Here is an 18,285-nt window from a genome sequence, read left to right as displayed (position 1 = left end):
TATGCTTGCAATTTGTGTTTTGTCGTTTACTACTACACTGTTTAATTCCGTGAAGAACCCATCAAAGGACATCACTGGAACACACTGGAGCAGAGCCACTACACCCAGAAGGAGGGACGTCATGGTGTGTAGTCCAGGGAAAATGTGCAGTGTCAGCAGTGGGCATTTGCTGTTGACGCTCAGAGTCCTGGGGGCTTGTGTACTAGCTACGTTCTAATAGGAATTGACACTTACTGAACTTTGTTTCTACAACCTGTCTGCTATAATTTCCTTTAATTTTTTTTCCAAAACAAAAATCTTCAGACAAGTATCTCAAGTTGAAAAACATTTTTGATAGATTATAATAGCAGGTTTGAAAACGTTTTAGCTAGAGCTCTTCACATTTTCACTTTTTCCTTCTTTGTGAATTATTGGTTTTGAACAACATAAATGCCAGCTGTCACTTATTAAGGGGGTTCTTTTTTTTTAATCCAGTCATTCTAATAGTAACTGGGGTGTCCAAGTTACGGATTTCCCTACCAGATATATTCAGCAGTCTCTTTAAACTAGCTGAACTCTGCATTATATTTTGGGAAGAGAAAATTGCGATAGGTTTATTTCAGTTCAGCTTGTTAAATCTTATACCTTTGGAAAATGCCATTGTTGCTACAGAGAGAATGAGAAGAAGTAAGAATTAGCCGTTCTCTTCAGTAAACTTATCTGAGTGGGAGGATGCAATAGTTTTTATGCTAGAATGTGTGGCTTAAGTAATAAGGTTTTTGGTACAAGTAATAACACTCCTTATAGTTTGCGTTTTCTGTTAGTTTCAGGATAATACAAGAAAAGCATGCAGATGCAGACATTTTGTTTTAATACTTTTTGGTCTTTACTGCAGTATCATTTTCACTGAATTTACACCAGTGGTAAAATTGTATCATTTAGTCTTATATTATTGAAATATAGTTGGGGAGGGGTTCAGTATCTTTGTAAATGACCATGTCATTGGGCATGAACGGAGGGCCTGGGTTTTGTTTGAACTCTTACTGTACACTTTTATTAGAACTAGAATTTACAATTTTGCCTTTACTGTATTTTAAACTTTTAAAAATTGTAACCTCTACAACAAGAACTACATTATACACATGAGCTAGTACACACACACAGATATGTGCCTGTGTGTTTGTAAATTATATAAGTGTACAAAATATGTTATTGAAATACATTTCACAAAGTAATATTTCTTCTTACTGTGCACAATGAACTCTGTTTTCTGTTTGAGTTTTTAAAAATGCTGGTTCAACCCATAAATCGATTCCATGACTTACTAACTAGTTGTAGCCTACACTTAGGAAGACATTACTTTAGATCAGGTTTTGAATTTTGTTCCCTAAAATCCTAACTGGGTATAAGAGTTGCAAAAGTAAGATACATTTACCAAAGTACCTGGGGAATTTACTCATTGCTTTTATTTGTTTTATACATTGCTCTTCTTTATAAGATTGCTTTAAAAAATATAAGCTAGAATGCTTAAAACAAAAAGAATGGTAGGCAACCACACATCTGAGTAGTTACTATTTAATTTAGTTTCTTGGGTTTGAAATGTGGTACTCATGTTATTTTCTTAAGGACTCTACATGAAGTACGGTTTTCTGATCTTACAACTTTTACATCCTTTGATTTATATTTAATGTCACAATTGTGTGTGTACTGTGTACTCCACACTGTGCACTGACCACCTTTCTAGTTTGGTTTAGCATTTCTGATAGGGAAGGTTCTGGGGAGGGAAGTTTGTCAGGTGAGTGTCAATGAGCAGACCCAAGGGAGTTCCCCCTGGTTTGATCCTGCCATTGGTTTTTTGAGCTTGCTTAGTTGTGTGTTCTTGCCTTGTTCAAACGATGGGAAATGATGGTAACAGTCACAATAAGAAAAAGTAAAATATCTTTTGACTTCAGCACGCTTAATTCCTTCACTTAACACCTTCCTTTGGGCATTTTGTGCCATACTGTACTGATATTGAATAATCTCACCATTACCGATTATGGACTCCGTATGTGTCAGAGAATATGTCATTTTACATATAGTTTAGCAATAACTTATACTAAAGGAGAGGGGGGAAGAATAGGCTTTAATTGATATTTAATAGCCTTTGTGTTTAATAATTTGGGGGTTTTAAAGTAGTGCTGAACAACTGCAAATGTTGCTTTTTCTCTCTATATTTCTGATTTTGGAAATACAACCACCTTTGATCTTTTGCGGAAATCCAGTATGATCCTCTGAACGATAGATCGTCAAGACTTTCATCATTAGTACGTAGTGCATGACTTCTTGTTAAATGTAGTCTTACTTTATAAACACCTGATGGTGCTAATCATGGATTATGACTAACTTTGAGTTATGCTACAATGTTTGGAAGGGAACATTACTAACAAAGCAAAAACTGTTGTTTTGCAATTGTAGCATAATTAACATTTGAATAGTTTTTTCTTTTAGAATTTTAGCATCAGATAAAAATTACTTCTCTTTTCAGGACTAAGATAGGTAGTACTCTATTTTCTTAAAATGGTGAACCACCCTGCTGATGTAGACTCCGTGCTCTGGCAGACAGGTTTCTAGTGGGGTCCGATACACCCCAAACTGTGGCAGCATGGGCTTCGTGTGTAATGTTGGGTGTCACAGCACAGCAGGTGTGAAGTTGCTAAACGGAAAACAGCTAGCAGTGACAAAGGACTCCTGAAACATCAGTTATGTCCATTGCCTGATTTGGTTTGTTTTGATGGCATGCCATTTTAGCCAAGGAAGTTAGGTAAGCTATATAGCATGTTGTTCTTGGGTTAACATTGTGTCAGTAGATTGTCTGAATTTCTAAAAATATAAGACGTCGTAAAATGTCCAGGGTAATGTATAAGAGGAAAGATGCCTATTCAAAACAAGAGAAATGATTGTATAATATTGATTCAGGATCCAGCTGTGCATGCCAGTGGGTTTGCCCAGAGCAGACTGTCCATAGGACACTTCTGGCTGTGCTTCCTCATTTTAGGTGAACAGTACCTACCTTCTCGTCTGTAGTGACCTGGGTGGTGCCGTCGCTGTCCTTTATCCCTGCATACACACTTGGCTCTGAACTCCTAGGAGGAGTTAGGTGTTGAGACAGTGCTATTTTCAAAGGACTCACATATGGTCACTGTCTAGTAATGATGCTGCTCTGCAGGGCAGCTGTGCCATCTGGCTCTTTACTCCTGAGCAGCACTTGCTGTGGGACCCAGGTAGTACCCTTGGGTTCAGGGGTACCCTTGGGTTCAGGGTACTACCTGGGGTGATGTCATGTCACGTTCTTTGTTATCTCAGTCTCCTTTCTGTTGGTCCAAAGAGGGATTCTTGTCACCATACTTTTATAAAGAAGATGGCAGGACTCAAATGAAGTATGGGGTGGAGGTCCTCACAAATGCCCTGCCTGGTCCTGTGTCCTAATTGTTTTTTTTGTTTTTAAGCTGGCTTGGCACCGAGCTGGATGTTATGGGGGTAGGCGAGGGGAAATGCAGCTGTGTAGAGAGGTGGTGTATCTTAGCCAGTCAAGTGCAGTGAATCGTTTACTGACAGATGGAATTGGATTGCATGTAAATTACTCTGTATCTCATATGGACCTTTCTGTCTATAATTTTGTTATTTTTCAAACTTTACTGTGTGATCATTAATCTTCAGATATTTAACTTCAAAAATTTCCTTCCAGAATCATTCTTACAGTCACTCTTACGGAATGAGGAAGAGATCCTCCGGTTCTCATAAAGACCTGCTGGTTAGTTCTGCCGTGTCTCCTCCCACAGTAGGGCCTGCTGCTGTAAACTCCTCGGTCACTTTAGGGAGCCGAGGCATTGTGGCTGCTTTGGTGTGCTCCTGGGCATTATTGAAATTTGGTAATGTACTGAAATGTGATACATCGGAACCCCATTTAAAAATAAATTTGTTTTTATTTACAGGATTTAATATCAAGTTAATATATGTTAACCCCATAGGCTAGAGTTAGAGGGTGTGACGAGACGTTCATTAACGGTATATTTTCATTTGTGATCTGTCCTTTGGAATATGCCTCAAGAATACGTTTAGTGAGATTCTTTTCCTTATTTTAGCAAATTTAAATTGATTTAGTTGTGGTGTAATAGGCAGTACCAAACTCATAAATAGATTTCATTCTGAAAGCTTGTTAATAGCTCAGATTTTGGAAACTCGGCGTGAATTTTCTGGTAGAAACAATAAGGCGCGTGATGGCAGACAGCCCGTGCTGTTTTGCAGAAAACTCTTTAACTTACAGTATAATCAAATTACAGGAGTAGCTAATGGTGCTCTCTGTTCCAGCCACCTTGCTAAACATTTCTGTGGGGGAAAGTGTGTCCAGAATGCCCATGTTGGGGGCTCGGAAGCCCTCTTTCCTGGTGGGATGCCCCAGCACTGGCAGAGGAAGTGCGGATTCCAGCTTCCCCTCTGACCATCGCTGGGTGGAGGGAGGGTCATTAGTGAGAAGCCCTGCAGGGCAGAGTGTTGGGAGCTTTGGGGAGAGGTGAGTCTGGTGTGTCCTCAGGGTGTTGTAGAGAGGGGCAGGGCCGGGGCTGGCAGGGGGTGTGGGTGTCCCTGTTCACAGTGGAGAAGAGGTCCTTCAGTGGGGGGTCGCCTATGTTCCTTAACCTTAGGTAAAAAAAATGACTGCAGAGTTAGAAAGAGAATTTTCCCCCCTCAAGTTACCACAATACAGTTTTAATTACTATTTTCTACAATGTGTTGAAAATGAACTGCCATAGATGTTTTAGACCAAAACAGAGAGTAGGCTCACTCTCTCGTAATTTAATTTGATTAGTTTGTTTTGACAAATAATGGAACTAGGAGAAGGGTGGAAAAAATGACTGTCTAATGATATCTGTGACATTGCCAAGTGAATGATAAAAGGGGTAATTACTCAGTTGTCATGGATTTTTCAAGGGCATTTCTGAGTGTGACATGAGACTAGATCACTTACTATTTCCATTTTGCCTGAGGGTTTGTATTCTTGTTTTTAAAGTGAAAATTAGTAAGTGTTGTACTTGGTTTACAGTTAACCCTGAAGTTGTTTTAGAGATGAAGGGGTTTGGCAATGTCAGATTTTGCCTTTGCGTCGTATTGTTAAATGAACAAGGTTCACCTTAAGAAATACGGGTTTGGTTTGGTCTTTGCAGAGCGGCCTCTACTTTGACCAGAGGAACTATAGCAGTCTGAGGCACAGCAGGCCCAGCGCTGCCTACTACACTCGGGTTTGTCTAGAGTTTTTTAACTTCATGTGTTTCATCCAACCTTAACACATTTCTAATCCATTTTGCATTTTGACTAGTTAAAACTAACCTGTGAGTGGCCGTGTGTATAATGCTAGTGTGAGGTGACTGAATTCACATAGTCTGTGTGAGTATAAATTGAAACACTGGGAATTATTGCATTTAATAATAAATGCGATAATAATCACTGCATTTGTAAATTAAATGAGTATCCTTTGCCCCCCAATTTTTTCTAATGAAAACTAACATACCATAAAGTTCAGACTTGCACAGTACCACCCAGTAACTACCATTTAGATTCTACAATTAACATTTTACTCGGTTTCCTTTATCATGTAATTATCTGACTATCTGTCCACCGAACCATAAATTCATGTTTGGTGGTGATGCGTTTCAGAATAAGTTGTAGGCATTAGTAGACAATAGGTGGATGCCCTTCTAATTAAAGCTTTCATGTGAAAATTTATACTGTGAATGGGTTGGAAAGAATGTAATTATTTGTTCAGTGTTAGAATCCTTCCTTTTTTCAAGGCATTTGGCATATCATACCTTTAAAACACATCACATATATGGTACACAGTACATTGAAAATAATTCTGTTGTCAAAATCTGCACACACAACTTACATACTCTTACTTTCCATGTCTGGTTAGGCTTGGTAAAAGAGAACCAAAAATTGTGTCTTCAAATGACAGCAAGAAAAGAAAGATGTATTTCCTTTAAAAAAAAAATGCTGTGTCCAGTAGTGCACGGATTTATTATGACCTACTGGTCACAGTAAACTAGAGCACCTTGTCCATGGTTTGTTATGAAATACATGTTTTTCTACTCTTTTCCAATGCCTGGAAAAGACTGTGTACAGTGGTGGTAACTCAGCTCAGTTTTCAGGTTCCCCAAGGCCATTTGGAGTGTTATGAGATCGCTGAAAATGTCACAGGAGCTGCTGGTGACTGACACGTGGCCCCTGTTTGCCACACTTCCTATGCCGTGGCCCTGTTCCCCTACTGTTTCCTCTCCTAACATGAGTGTTCCAAGACCAGCAGGTCTCACACACATTCACAGAAAACTGTCCCTAGTGTTTTTCTTTCTTAGCCCTTAAAGTTGGTGTTTAAAAAGATTTCTACTGATTAAGTTTTTCTCACAATGTGTTACTTGTACCTTAACTACTCAAGAGTTGCTAATGAATTATAGAGTATGAAATAAGCACGTTTTCTGCTCTCGTGATGGTGAGCCCAATTCATTCATATTCCTCCCCCCTCCTTAATTATTTTGTTTCCATTGTTTTTGTTTCTTCCAGTCTTCTTCCCTGTGCAGTGACCCTCTGGCGACATCTAAGAGTACCAGGGTTAGTAATTTTTGAGGAGTGTGTTGCCTTCAAAGCTACCAGTTGCTTTTCTTTGGGTTAAATCATGTGCTTTTTTCATAGGCCTCTCTTACTGCAAATTCTGGTCTGCTGAGAAGTGCCAGTCTGGTTTGTATTTTCTGCTTCCAACGAGTATGCTCCCGGTAGGGCCATGGTCCTGGTGATGGCTCTGGCTTGACAGCTTTCCTCCAGAACAGTCAGGGACACATGGCTTTAATGCTGTGTACACTGCAGAATGTGCTGCTTGTGCTTAAAATACAAAGCTGTAGGGGAGTAAAAATAAGCATATTTTCCTTATAGTGGTGGGTACCGCTGGTTTTGGTGGGCTCTTGCTTAGCTTTGGTTTCCTACCGAGGAGGTCGATTTGCACGGGCCCCACTCCACTACTTTTCTGAGGTGGCTGCCCATGCTTGGGATGTCGAATTTTTCTTTGGGGCAGCTGTGGTCTTGGCCACGTTAATACTAGGCTCTAATAAAGCAAGCTGACTAGAAAGCAAAAACAAAAGCTCTTTGTAATATGCGAGTAATGAGTTGGTTGCTTCCAAGTTGTTGATTGTGTTGTGGCCTGTTCTAGTGGACTGGGAACCTGAGGCTTTGAAATTTAATTTTACTGTGACATTGGGCAAAATGCTTTGTACCTCACTTACCTTTTCTGCTCTATTTGCTCTTTTGAGAGAATAAATTAATAAATGTTAGTTCTCTTAGTTTCACACCGTGATAAAGGAAATACTGTAATGAATGTGTTTTTTAAATGAAGTGCAGCTTGAAGTTTTAATGAGATTGATGCGTATAAGTGAGTGTTATTACCTTCACAGTCTTCACCTTGGGAGGATGTACACTTAACCATTCTTTAAACTTCTTGGAACTGAGTACTGCAGAGAAGTTAGGACATTTAAAAATAACTTGATGCTGAGTAGATACGTGGTATTTCCTTTGTTCTTTAGGTGTCACTGTACGATGGCGGATTATATAACCCTTACGGTTCTCGAACTGTAAGTCTCACCAGGGGGAGGTGATGGGGGGGTGCTGTGTAGGTGGGCACAGTTTACTTACAAAGAAAAGGCCATTTAGTCTGACTGTAATTACTCTACAAGCTGCCATCCACCAGCTAGCTGATCGTGATTCTCAGCCAAGCTATGAGAAAGTGTGCGCTGGAAACCATGGCTTCAGGTGTGAGGGGTATAAGTAGAGAAACCGCTTTTCCCGTTTGTTAGTTCCTCAGGAAGAAGACCAGAGTGGTGCCTCTCAGGGCACAGTCTCCTCTCCTCGCCATTCCTTTCTGCAGGGGGCTGGTGGAATGCTGGAGGGGGTGGGGGGGGCGGTGAGGTGGAATCGCTGACCAGGGAATAACAGTCACCTTAACCTTGGGAGCCAGGAGCTGGTTAGGTCTCTGATATATTCCAAGCGTGACAAGGAACTGATCATTATTATAAAATCTTTCTTCTTGGAAACTTTATAGCCATCTGAATACAGTTATTACTCGTCAAGAGCAAGTTCAGCCCGAAGCAGTCCTGTGGTGAGCTGTTCGCATGCTTCCTAGAAACCTTTGGTGGTCTGATTAATCTCACAGCTTTGAACATTGAGGATGTAGTGTGTTTCACTCTGTTGTGCATGGATTATTGTTTTCCTTCACAAAAACTCAAGTACTAATTTGTCCGAATCGGTGGTTTCTGTATGAATGCGACTCAGCGTGTAGTTTCTTAAATGAGTCTGCAATCAGGGTAATCAGCACTTTTTAAAATTTGTATTTGTTGTTTATGTGGAACTTCTCGTCTCTTCAGTGGCCATAGTTCAGTGTCTGAGTTGGCTGCCCTGGGTTTCTTCCTGCCGTCTCTGCTTCCTGCCTTGAGTCCCTTCCCCTGCTTGCCAGCGCTTTAATCACTGGGGTGGGAGAAGAAACAAAACCAGTCAACTTTTAAAAATTGTTCTTTAAGAGACAAAACTGTGACAGTTCTAATCACCTAATATTTCTATATTAAATTAAAATATTTTTAAATTTATAAAAGCAATATTAACTTAAGTTCTAAGGAAAAGTCTCCCGACATTTCCTGTCCCCCCATTTCCATTTCTCAAATGCAGCAGCTGTCCTTTTGTATCCTTTCAGAGGTGCTTGATGTGTATATGAGTGTACTTTGTTTGGCATGTATATGGACTCACACATATTGCACCGCATTTGTTTGTTTGAAGTATCTTTTTGTATTAACACATAAAGGTCTATTTTATTCCTTTTGACATTTAAAAAGATTTGAAAAAAATAAACCACATTTCTTACTTTTTCCACTGAATGCCAGTTAGTTTCATGTCAACACATTCTTTTATTTTTTAAATTTAATTTAATTTAATTTTTTATTTAATTCTTATTCAAGTACAGTTTTCTGTTTCATATTCCCAGCCCTGGCCCCCCCCCCAGACATTCTTTTAAATGATGATATATTATTCCATTAATGCTTGGGCTATACATTTAAAAAACCACTTTCCTAATGGACATTCAGGCTGTCAGATTTTTGCTATTACAGACACTTGTATTATGAACATTCTTACATATGTGTATTTTCGTGTACTTCTCTGAGTAGATCTGCAGGGTAAATTGCTAGTCCCGAAGTGGGGGAGATCAAGGAGTATATACATCTAAATTAGGATGTACATTGCTGTGTTGCCCACCAAAGGACTGTACTAATTTATCATTCCAATTACAAATTATGACTTTAGGGGAAAAATTGGACGTCAAAATTGGAGAAATTATTAAAGCCGTTAGTTAATGGTCAACACAGATTACTTTGGTGAGTGGCTAGGTGAGCCCTGTGGGCTTTCTTTTACAGGCGTGTTTGGCACACTCCTCCTGCCTTTTCCCAGTGCGCTTCTTAGGAATTCCAGCTCCTGTACTCGGAGAAAATTACTCAGGATGTTTAAGGAGATAAAAGCTTTTTCACATAAGAAGGAAGTGTAGTTTTAACCCACCCTCTAATAAAATTCCCCCTGGTAGTTCTTGGGCCTGGTAGTATTTTTAATGTCCCAAGCGTGATGGCCTCTTGTAAACAAAATTATTCTAATACGTTTTTAGTCAAGACTCTTATTCCTGTGTGCTGGCTAGATGCCGTTTCATTTGCAGGTTGGGTTCAGAGTTACTGTTTTAGGTTGTAGTGACACCGGAATGGTTTCTTAGTGATGTCAGAATGGAGGTGACCTGCACAGACTGAAGATGAGTCTTGTGCCTCTGGTGGAACAGGGAGAAAACTGTAGGGTGACGAGGGGAATATCTCCACTAGTTACATAGGAATGAGTAAAGGAGAATAAGAATAAATCATCACTGCAGTGTAATACTGGTAGGAAATTCTGTCTTTGACTATATTACTTCACTTTAAAATATTTTCTAAAGCATTAAATGTATTCGTCAACCTTCACTGGGATCCCAAAGGGCCTAGAGGTTTAAAAAGCATGAAAGCTGATTTTTGCTGGTTTACATGTTCCCTCACCCCTTCCTTTTCTTTAACTTAAAATATAAAGTACTATTTTATTTTTTGTCCTTTTTGGAAATATCTTTTAATGTTTAACGATGTTGACTATGGCTTGAAACACCTCCCTACTTAAGGGTGCACAACAGGCGGCGGCCGCTGCTCAGGTGGACGCCCAGTGCCCACCCCAGGTGTCTGCGTGCTTCCTAGAACGTCCCCGAGGCCCTCGTAAGACCTGTAGTGAAATTGCCTCTTTTTCATTATCTGCTTTTAATGTCTATAGCTGACTGACGACGACACCGCAAGCATTGTGTCTTCTGGTCGTTCCAGTCGTGGGCGAAGGGAGAGTGTGGTGAGCGAGGTTTGCATGCAGTCACATACAATATGTTTTAAAATTGCAACATTGTGGGATCGTATAAAATGGATGGGAAAGTGAAATTTGCATTTGACAAAATGAGCACTTTCTTTAGGTTTAGCTTATATGAACAATCTGCTTTCAAAACTGTGTTTCTGACAGTACATTTTCTCCGTGAACTATGTAAGCTTTCATTAATAACTTGCCTCTTCACACCTCTTATGTGCTAGTCATTGGTATTTGAAAGATTTTCACTTTTCATTCTTTGTTGCTGTTTTATGCACATTTATGTGCATAGTTGCCATCAGTTGCTTTTTTTGCTGTATTTTAAGTTTAACCATTGTTTATGTATCTTTTAAGATGTGAACTTTTTAAGAGCTTCTGATGGCAAAATTTAAAAATTCTGGTCTTAGAATTCAGCTAGAGCACTAATTATAGAGGCTACAGATAGCTATATTGAAATACAAATTATGTAATTTCAGATTATTCTTTTGATAAAGCTGAAGACTTTACAGAGCTGATGACATTTTTGCTTTAAGAATTTATTTGAAAAGTACATTGCTGAGGATGATGTGTCAGCTTAGAGCTAGAAAAAAGAGCAAAACAACTAAGAGGCTATAATTCCTCTAAGAATAGAAGACCATTTAATATGAGTCGTGTTTTGTGAAAGATTGTAAACTCAAGGATTCATAGAAAAGGGAACACTAGGTGTTTGTGAAATTTGTCAGCAAAATCCACTGATCTGATTAAAGGCAGTTGTCCATTGGCAGGGCAGTTACTGCTCATACTCAAAGCTGAAGGAGAAAGAAAAAGCCAGGATATTTCAGAGCACCTTAGAAAGTGATGGAGTAGGAATGCAGGCACTTCATTATTATTTTTATTTTTTAAATAATTTTTAAAACAATATTTTTATTTAATTTTCAGTTATAGTTTACATGCAATATTATATTAGTTTCAAGTGTATAACAATCATTAGACATTTATATAATTTGTGAAGTCATCACTGTGACAGGTCTTTTACCCTTCTGACACCATACATTACAATAATATTACAATATTATTAACTATATTTCCTATGCTGTACTTTATATCCCCATGACTATTTTTATAACTGTCATTTGGTACTCCTTTTAAAAAATGTATTTATTGATTTTGGAGAAGAAGGGAGAGAAAAACATCAATTTGTTGTTTCACTTACTTATGCATCTATTGGTTGATTCTTATATGTGCCCTGACTGGGGATTGAATCCACAACCTTGGTGTATTGGGACAATGCTCTAACCAACTGAGCTACTGGCCAGGTCAATGTGTACTTCTTAATTGAAAGGCAGGGACTTTAAAATAATCATGCTTGGCCTTGAACCACATTTACAACTTACTTGTGTGTTAATGGCAATTTATTTTTACAGTGGATGTTAATAACTATCTTTGTAAGGTAGACTTAGTGTATGGATTAAGTGAATTACTATATAGAAAATAACCATCATAATTCTGAGTCAGTAGGTACAAATAAAATATTAGGTATGTGTAAATTTAAGTTGTACAGTTGTTCCTGTGAATAAAAATACTGTTGCTTGATTGATTGTATTAACCCTTAGTAAAACTCTGTAGTTGTAAGCCTTCTTTGTCTCTGTGGATGGGCTTCCATGTTTTCTTTCTGGAAGGGAAGAGCTTTTAAGCAAGGTAATCGGAACTGAGGTAAGGAATAGCTGATGAGGGAGGTAAAAAATATTATTTATTAATGCAGCAGATGTTTATGGAGAACCTAGTATATGTAAGGCACTGTGTTAAGTACTGGGAATAATGTGGTAAGCCAGACCATATTTCAGACTTTACGAAGCAAATATCCTAGTGAAAAAGAAATAGGAAATCAGCTAGTAGAGAAAGGAACAAAAAGAAAGTAACTCGGGGACTGGGACAAGAACAAGCAGGCGATAAGATTGGCAGCGTGGAGGATGTGTGTTTGTGCCGTGTCCCTTTGGGTAGGTTGGTCGGGTTTTCGGAGGGAAGAGACCTCTGAGTGGAGACTCGAAATGTGAGGAGCCAGCTGCTTAGAGAGCTTTCTAGGCCAGTGCCCGAGGCTAAGGTGGGAAGGGACTGGGTGAGTGTGGGGAACCGGGAGGAGACCCCTGCGTGCCTCTCTCTGTCTGCCGTCCCTGGTCCTGAGGGTGTGAAAAAGAAGGGACTGAGGAGATTGAGGAAAAGGTGCAGTAGAAATGATTCTGCGTTCCGTACGCAGGTGCTTCACAGAGCTGATAGTTACACATGCGTTACAAATTTGGGCGCTCCGGGAGAGGCTTTAAGTAGATACTGTTCTGGAATCCCTCCTGGGGCGGGCAGCAGGTGGCTCCGGGGGACTCCCGCTGGGATGGCCAGAAGCTTATTTGCAGGGAGCTGGGGTTTCATTCAGGATGCTCTGTGCATTATTTCTCTTTTCCCTTTTGAGTAGGTTAATTGCAGTAGTTTCCTCATTTCATTTTATGATACCTTATCACACACCAAAAAACCTTTCCCTCCTATATGCTGATGTTCCTATTCTTTTCTTCTGTCTTAACTTCTAAAGCATCTTTTTTTCTAACCGAAAGGTTTCTGCCGCAGATTATTTCAGCCGCTCCAACCGCAGGGGCAGCGTCGTCTCTGAGGTGGATGACGTCAGCGTCCCGGAGCTGGCCGGCGTGAGTGTGTTGCATGGGCTGGTTCTCTTGTCTCAGGCGTGTGACTAATGGCCAATACAACATCTGTTTTATTTTATTTTTTTAATATTTTAATTATTTATCTTTAGAGGGGAAGGGAAGGAGAGAAGGAGAGAAATATCAGTGTATGGTTGCCTCTCGATTTAGTCCCCTACTGGGAACTGGCCTGCAACCCAGGAATGTGCCCTGACTGGGAATCGAACCTCGGTCGTGTGCTTCGCAGGCCCGAGCTCAACCCACTGAGCTACACCAGCCAGGGCACAACATCTGTTTTAAAATTAGAAACTTAATTTACTGCTTAGGAAATATTTATTTGACTATACTAGCATGAAATATACTTACTTGTTTTATTTTGGAATGTATATAATAATATGTTCTGATTTTTAAAAAACTTTTCCATGGAAAATTTCCCCCATAGAATCAATCTATCAGCAGCTGCAAGAGTTATCAGTATTGTACCAATTTTGTTTCATCTCTTTATTCCCCTTGCTGTTTTCTCCTAAATTATATTAAAATAAATCCCATACATCATGTCATTTCCCAATAAATAGTTCAGTATGTCTCTCTACTAAACTTTTGAGAATTTTTTTCACACTCACTATACCACTCTCTTACCTAATGAAATTAAAAAATTATTCCTTACAACCATCTGTTACCTAGGCCATATTTAGGTATTCCTGATCAGTCCTAAAATTTTTCTTCCCTTTTTGTTTCTGTGACTCTAAAGTTCTCGGTGGACTTTGAAGTTGAACAATAAAATGTGCTGCTTAGTAAAGTGACACTACTCTATAGTCACTGGGGAGAGTCTGACTAGATCTTACACATTTGGATGATGGCATCGCTTTGAAGAAATGCCTGCCCATTGCTTCCACATTCACTGTGGACTAAACTCAGTAAAGACTGTCCAGTATAGAACACCTTAAGGCACTTACCCCAATGAAGGTCCCGCACCAGCAATCCCCACTCGGCGGGTTTATCTAACGGCCTTCTTTCCTGTGACCCGCTCCTCTTGGTTCCCGGCACTGGTGGTGTTCTGCCCTGGGAGCCAACACTGCCGTGATTATCAGGCACTTTGAAGCAGAGGAGAGGCAGTGCTTCGTAGGGAAGTCAGGTGGTTTTTCAATGGAGAGAGAATTATTTATGTTTAGCACATCACTGAGAATATTTAATAACTATTTTTGAATGACTGTAATCTCAAAAGCCATTCTAAATGTGGTCCATAAATATTCCAGATTGTTGCCTCCCACACCGGGCTGGGTAACAGCCCCGCCTCACCCTGGGTCAGAGCAAGGGCTCTCCCCACATGGAGTCAGGAGGTGGTGCCTAAGTCTTTCCCCGAATTATGGTGTCTTTTATAATTTGCTTATTACCCTGGCTTTTCACAAACAGTTACATTTAATTTATTGTGTTTACTTTTTCTCTTAAAATCTTCGAATTCTATTAGCCTCTAATTTGTGATGTCTGAATTAGTGGTTATGTAGTCCTTACATGTATTTCTTGGTAATTAACTTGAGTAACTATACAGAAGTGAAAAGGTCGACAATTAAAAAATAGTCTTCCCCTACTAATTAGATATAACTTCTCTTTTTCTAGGTAGTTAATTTATTTACATTTTAAAATAAAATTCCACATATTTAAGGTGTATAATTTGATGATTTGATATACAGACACACAGTATGCCTATATGTGTAGTAAGTCGTCATGCTGTACACCCAGGCACATAAGCGAAAGATCCTCTGAGCAGGTTGGCAAATCCAGGCAGCCTCTGTTATTTTACAGCTTGTTAGTCAGTGACAGATTTTATATATTTTTCCATCACAGTCTATATAATACCAAGAGCAAAGCATTTTTAGATATCCTAGATATAAAGAAGGCAAAAAGCATTTATCACTGAAATATGGGAAGGATATTTAAGACTGTGTACTAGTTGATAATTTGAAATTCTTTAAGGAAATGTTACTTTTGAATTTTAAGCATTCAAATTGGAATATAAAGTTAGCCATCGTATATTCTTTTTTGCACATTAATACAAATATGAAACGTTACAAGCTTGTTGGCTAACTTTCTATTTACAACTATCTAGGAGAAAAGTGTCCTTTTCTTGATGGGAAAATTGCCTGTTTAATTATTTAAGAGCAAAATGGCATAATATTTACTTGAAATACTGAAAATAGTAGGCTACAATATATAGTACATAATCCTCACCTGAGGACATTTTTCCATTCCTTTTTAGAGAGAGAGGAAGGGAGAGAGAAATATCAATGCAGAGAGAAACATTGATCGGTTGCCTCCTGTATGTAGCAAGAAGGGGATTGTACTTGCTCTGACTGGGAATAGAACCCACGACCTTTGGTTATGGGATGATGCTCTAACCAGCTGAGGCCTTACTAGAGGAGAGTAAAGCTTCGCTTGGTTCTTTTTTTCTTTAATCTACTTTTTGATTAGCCACATAGTATTTTTTTAGCAACTTCATGATTTATTTTCATTATTTTTCACTATTGCAGTTTAACTTGCTTGTTTTACAGAATTGTGAACATACACACCCTTTGCTTTCTTATTTTTCACTTACTAATCTTTAATCATTTTTCATAGTAGTGCATATTTTTTCATGTTATTTATATATAATTTCTAAAATCAGCTATAGTTACCATATTTTACATTAGATCTTCAGACTTTATCTTATAGCTAAAGGTTAGTCCCCTTTTACCAGCCTTTCTCCGTTTTATACCTTACTGTGTTAAACACAATTAAATTTTATTCCATTTAAAAAGCCTTTTCAGGACCCGGCAGACGCGTTGAGTTGTCATTGTGAGCAGTAGCTTGTCCTTGCAGGGTAGCTGTGTGGACCTCCTGGCCGTTAGAGCGCTGGGCTTTTAGAAGACCAGGCTTCAGCTGGCACTTGGTGGAAGTGCATGCAGCACACAGTGTAGCACGGCGTCTGAGAAGTGAGGACTGGAGAGACTCTGGCCAAGTCACTGCAGCCAAAATAGCTGGACTGCGGCATGGCTGCTCTGGGCGTTTTTTGCTGGCTTAACAATCCCTGAGGTTTGGCGCGTCATCAGCGCATGCTGCGACAATCGGGGTCCGTCAGAAGAGAGTGAAAGCAGTAGAATGGACCTTGTGAGGGCCTAGTTCAGTAACGCAACCTCTGAAATGTAAGTTTATTTCAAGTTGACTGTTAAAAAATGGGCGGGTTTGGGGCTTATTTTTGTGAGGGGGCTATGAGACAGGATTTCAAATAGATACAGAAGGATGCTTCTGAATGCTGTTTTTCTCCTTAATTCATTAGTAGAAGAGAGTTGGAAGTTACTCTGAGGAAAAAATAAGGCAGTTTATTCAGATGAAGTGTTTCTTTCATTCTAAAGAATAACACATTAAATACTAGGCAATGTATTTTACTAGTATAGATGTAATGGAAGATTATTCCTTTTTATGGCAAAAATCACCAATACAAAAACTACTGTCGTTGCATGATTGGTATAACACATTTTGTATATGGTTTCAAACAATCAGTGTGAGCTCAAATCAGTTCCTTTTTAGAATATTACAGCAAGAAGTGTTCAAAGTCTAAGATAGTATTTATACTGATATAGTACTCATAATAAAATGTATTTACTGAGAAAATGAATGTGATAAATGTGGGTAATGAAAAAGAACAGAAAAACTTTTCGGATATGATCTGAATAAAGCCAGAAATAATGACATTTTGTGTTTTAATAATTAACTGACAAAGAAGGTATTAAATCTCTAGATTGGGCTGGGAGGGTTGGTACAGTAGTTAGACTCTGGGTATATTATTATTTGGGTAAATCTCTATGTGATCCCCCCCTGCCCCGGTGGTAATTGAAACAGTATATAGAGGTAAACAACATGAAAAATGGGCTAAACTTCACAAAACTCAGATCCAGATCCAGTTCTGACATTGAGTCGTTATTCAACCTTCAGTGAAATCTTTCACCTCTGAGTTTCTCTTTTCCTCAGCTATGAAGTCAGGGTTTGGATTAGACCTTTAAGGTGCCTCACTTCTTGAAACACTTTAAAACAACCTTAAGGCGTATCAGCAGAAGATAATTCAGTTACATTCAGATCTTGGGAGTGATGCAGCTGTTAAAATGAAGGTAGGCCTAAAGCACTGATGGGGGTGATGCACTTTTTCATTCATCCAGCAAATTTAGAGGCTTTCTGTATGTCACATGCTGTTGTTGGTGTGAGGAATACAGAAAAGAACACAGACATAGAGCTTACACCAAAGAGATCAGACATAAATAAATAATTTGAATAAATGTCGTGGGTCAAGGAGCAATACCTGCTATAAAGAAAAGTGAAGTACTTTAAGTGCTTTGAAACCGTTTAAAGGGAAAGAGAAGATACAGGATTTACTTGGGCCACTATTGTCAGGATTTTTAAACACTTGGGAGACGGTTGCCTTTGGAGTGCAAATTGGAAGCCAGGACTCAGTGAGGTAGGGAGAGGCTTATTTGGCACACTCTTTTGTTGTGTGCTTTTGTTTGTTTTCACATATGTGCATGTATGACAAAAATTAACTAAAATGAGAAGACACACAAGTGAATTCTTAATGCTGTGGGGAGGAATTTTTTTGATGATGTATTTAACGTGTTTTAGTCCAATCTGAACTTTTTTTGTCGAAGTGTGGTAGTCTTATGTATGTGTCCTGTGTTCTGATAATGTTTAGATAATAAAGTCTTTTGGTTTTTGGCTATTTCAGACTTTTCCTGTTGATGTGTGCAAGTTTTTTTTTTTGTATTAACATTCGCAATACTAAAACTTTTAAGTTTATGTATAGTTTTCCCTAATGGGTTCAAATTCCATGAAAAGAAAATCTATCTAAAACTTGTAAACTTTTGCTAACAGATTGCTTGCTTGCTTAACACTTCATGTCTTCCCTAGGGTAAGAATTCAAGTTCTTGACATTTTGTCTTATGTATTTCAACTTTTATTTCAGTTTTAGTATGTTTACTTTTAGGTTCCAAACATCAGTTGAACTTGGAGAACTTAAAAGAGGTCACTTCTTTTTTTCTCCTAAAAAAATCAACATGCCTAAGCATTTTTCCTGATTTTTATCTCTGTTCTCTTCTAGTTGGATGAAAAATCTGACAAACAGTATGCTGAAAATTACACAAGAGTGAGT

The 18,285-nt window shown here is 38.8% G+C and overlaps 1 protein-coding gene across 16 annotated transcripts in view; it reads left to right on the top strand.

Moving 5' to 3' along the window:
* Positions 1-18,285, top strand: part of LRRFIP2 (LRR binding FLII interacting protein 2) — a 104,631-nt gene that overhangs the window by 52,830 nt on the left and 33,516 nt on the right. For 9 of the 16 annotated variants that reach the window (XM_037070701.1, XM_037070705.1, XM_037070703.1 and 6 more), the window contains one exon: positions 18,235-18,279. In XM_037070701.1, the coding sequence (XP_036926596.1) occupies positions 18,235-18,279 (45 nt within the window). Of the gene's footprint in view, positions 1-55; positions 125-2,243; positions 2,286-3,706; positions 3,773-5,180; positions 5,256-6,570; positions 6,619-6,699; positions 6,745-7,580; positions 7,629-8,095; positions 8,153-10,371; positions 10,441-13,028; positions 13,119-18,234; positions 18,280-18,285 lie in introns of all 16 variants that reach the window. The other 7 variants (XM_037070696.1, XM_037070694.1, XM_037070698.1 and 4 more) reach the window with 1 other exon arrangement.

Source organism: Sturnira hondurensis, unplaced genomic scaffold (genome assembly GCF_014824575.4).
Source record: "Sturnira hondurensis isolate 20B ecotype Veracruz unplaced genomic scaffold, ASM1482457v3 Scaffold0019006, whole genome shotgun sequence".
NCBI classification, from domain to species: domain Eukaryota; kingdom Metazoa; phylum Chordata; class Mammalia; order Chiroptera; family Phyllostomidae; genus Sturnira; species Sturnira hondurensis.
This window is presented reverse-complemented; position numbering and strand designations above follow the sequence as displayed.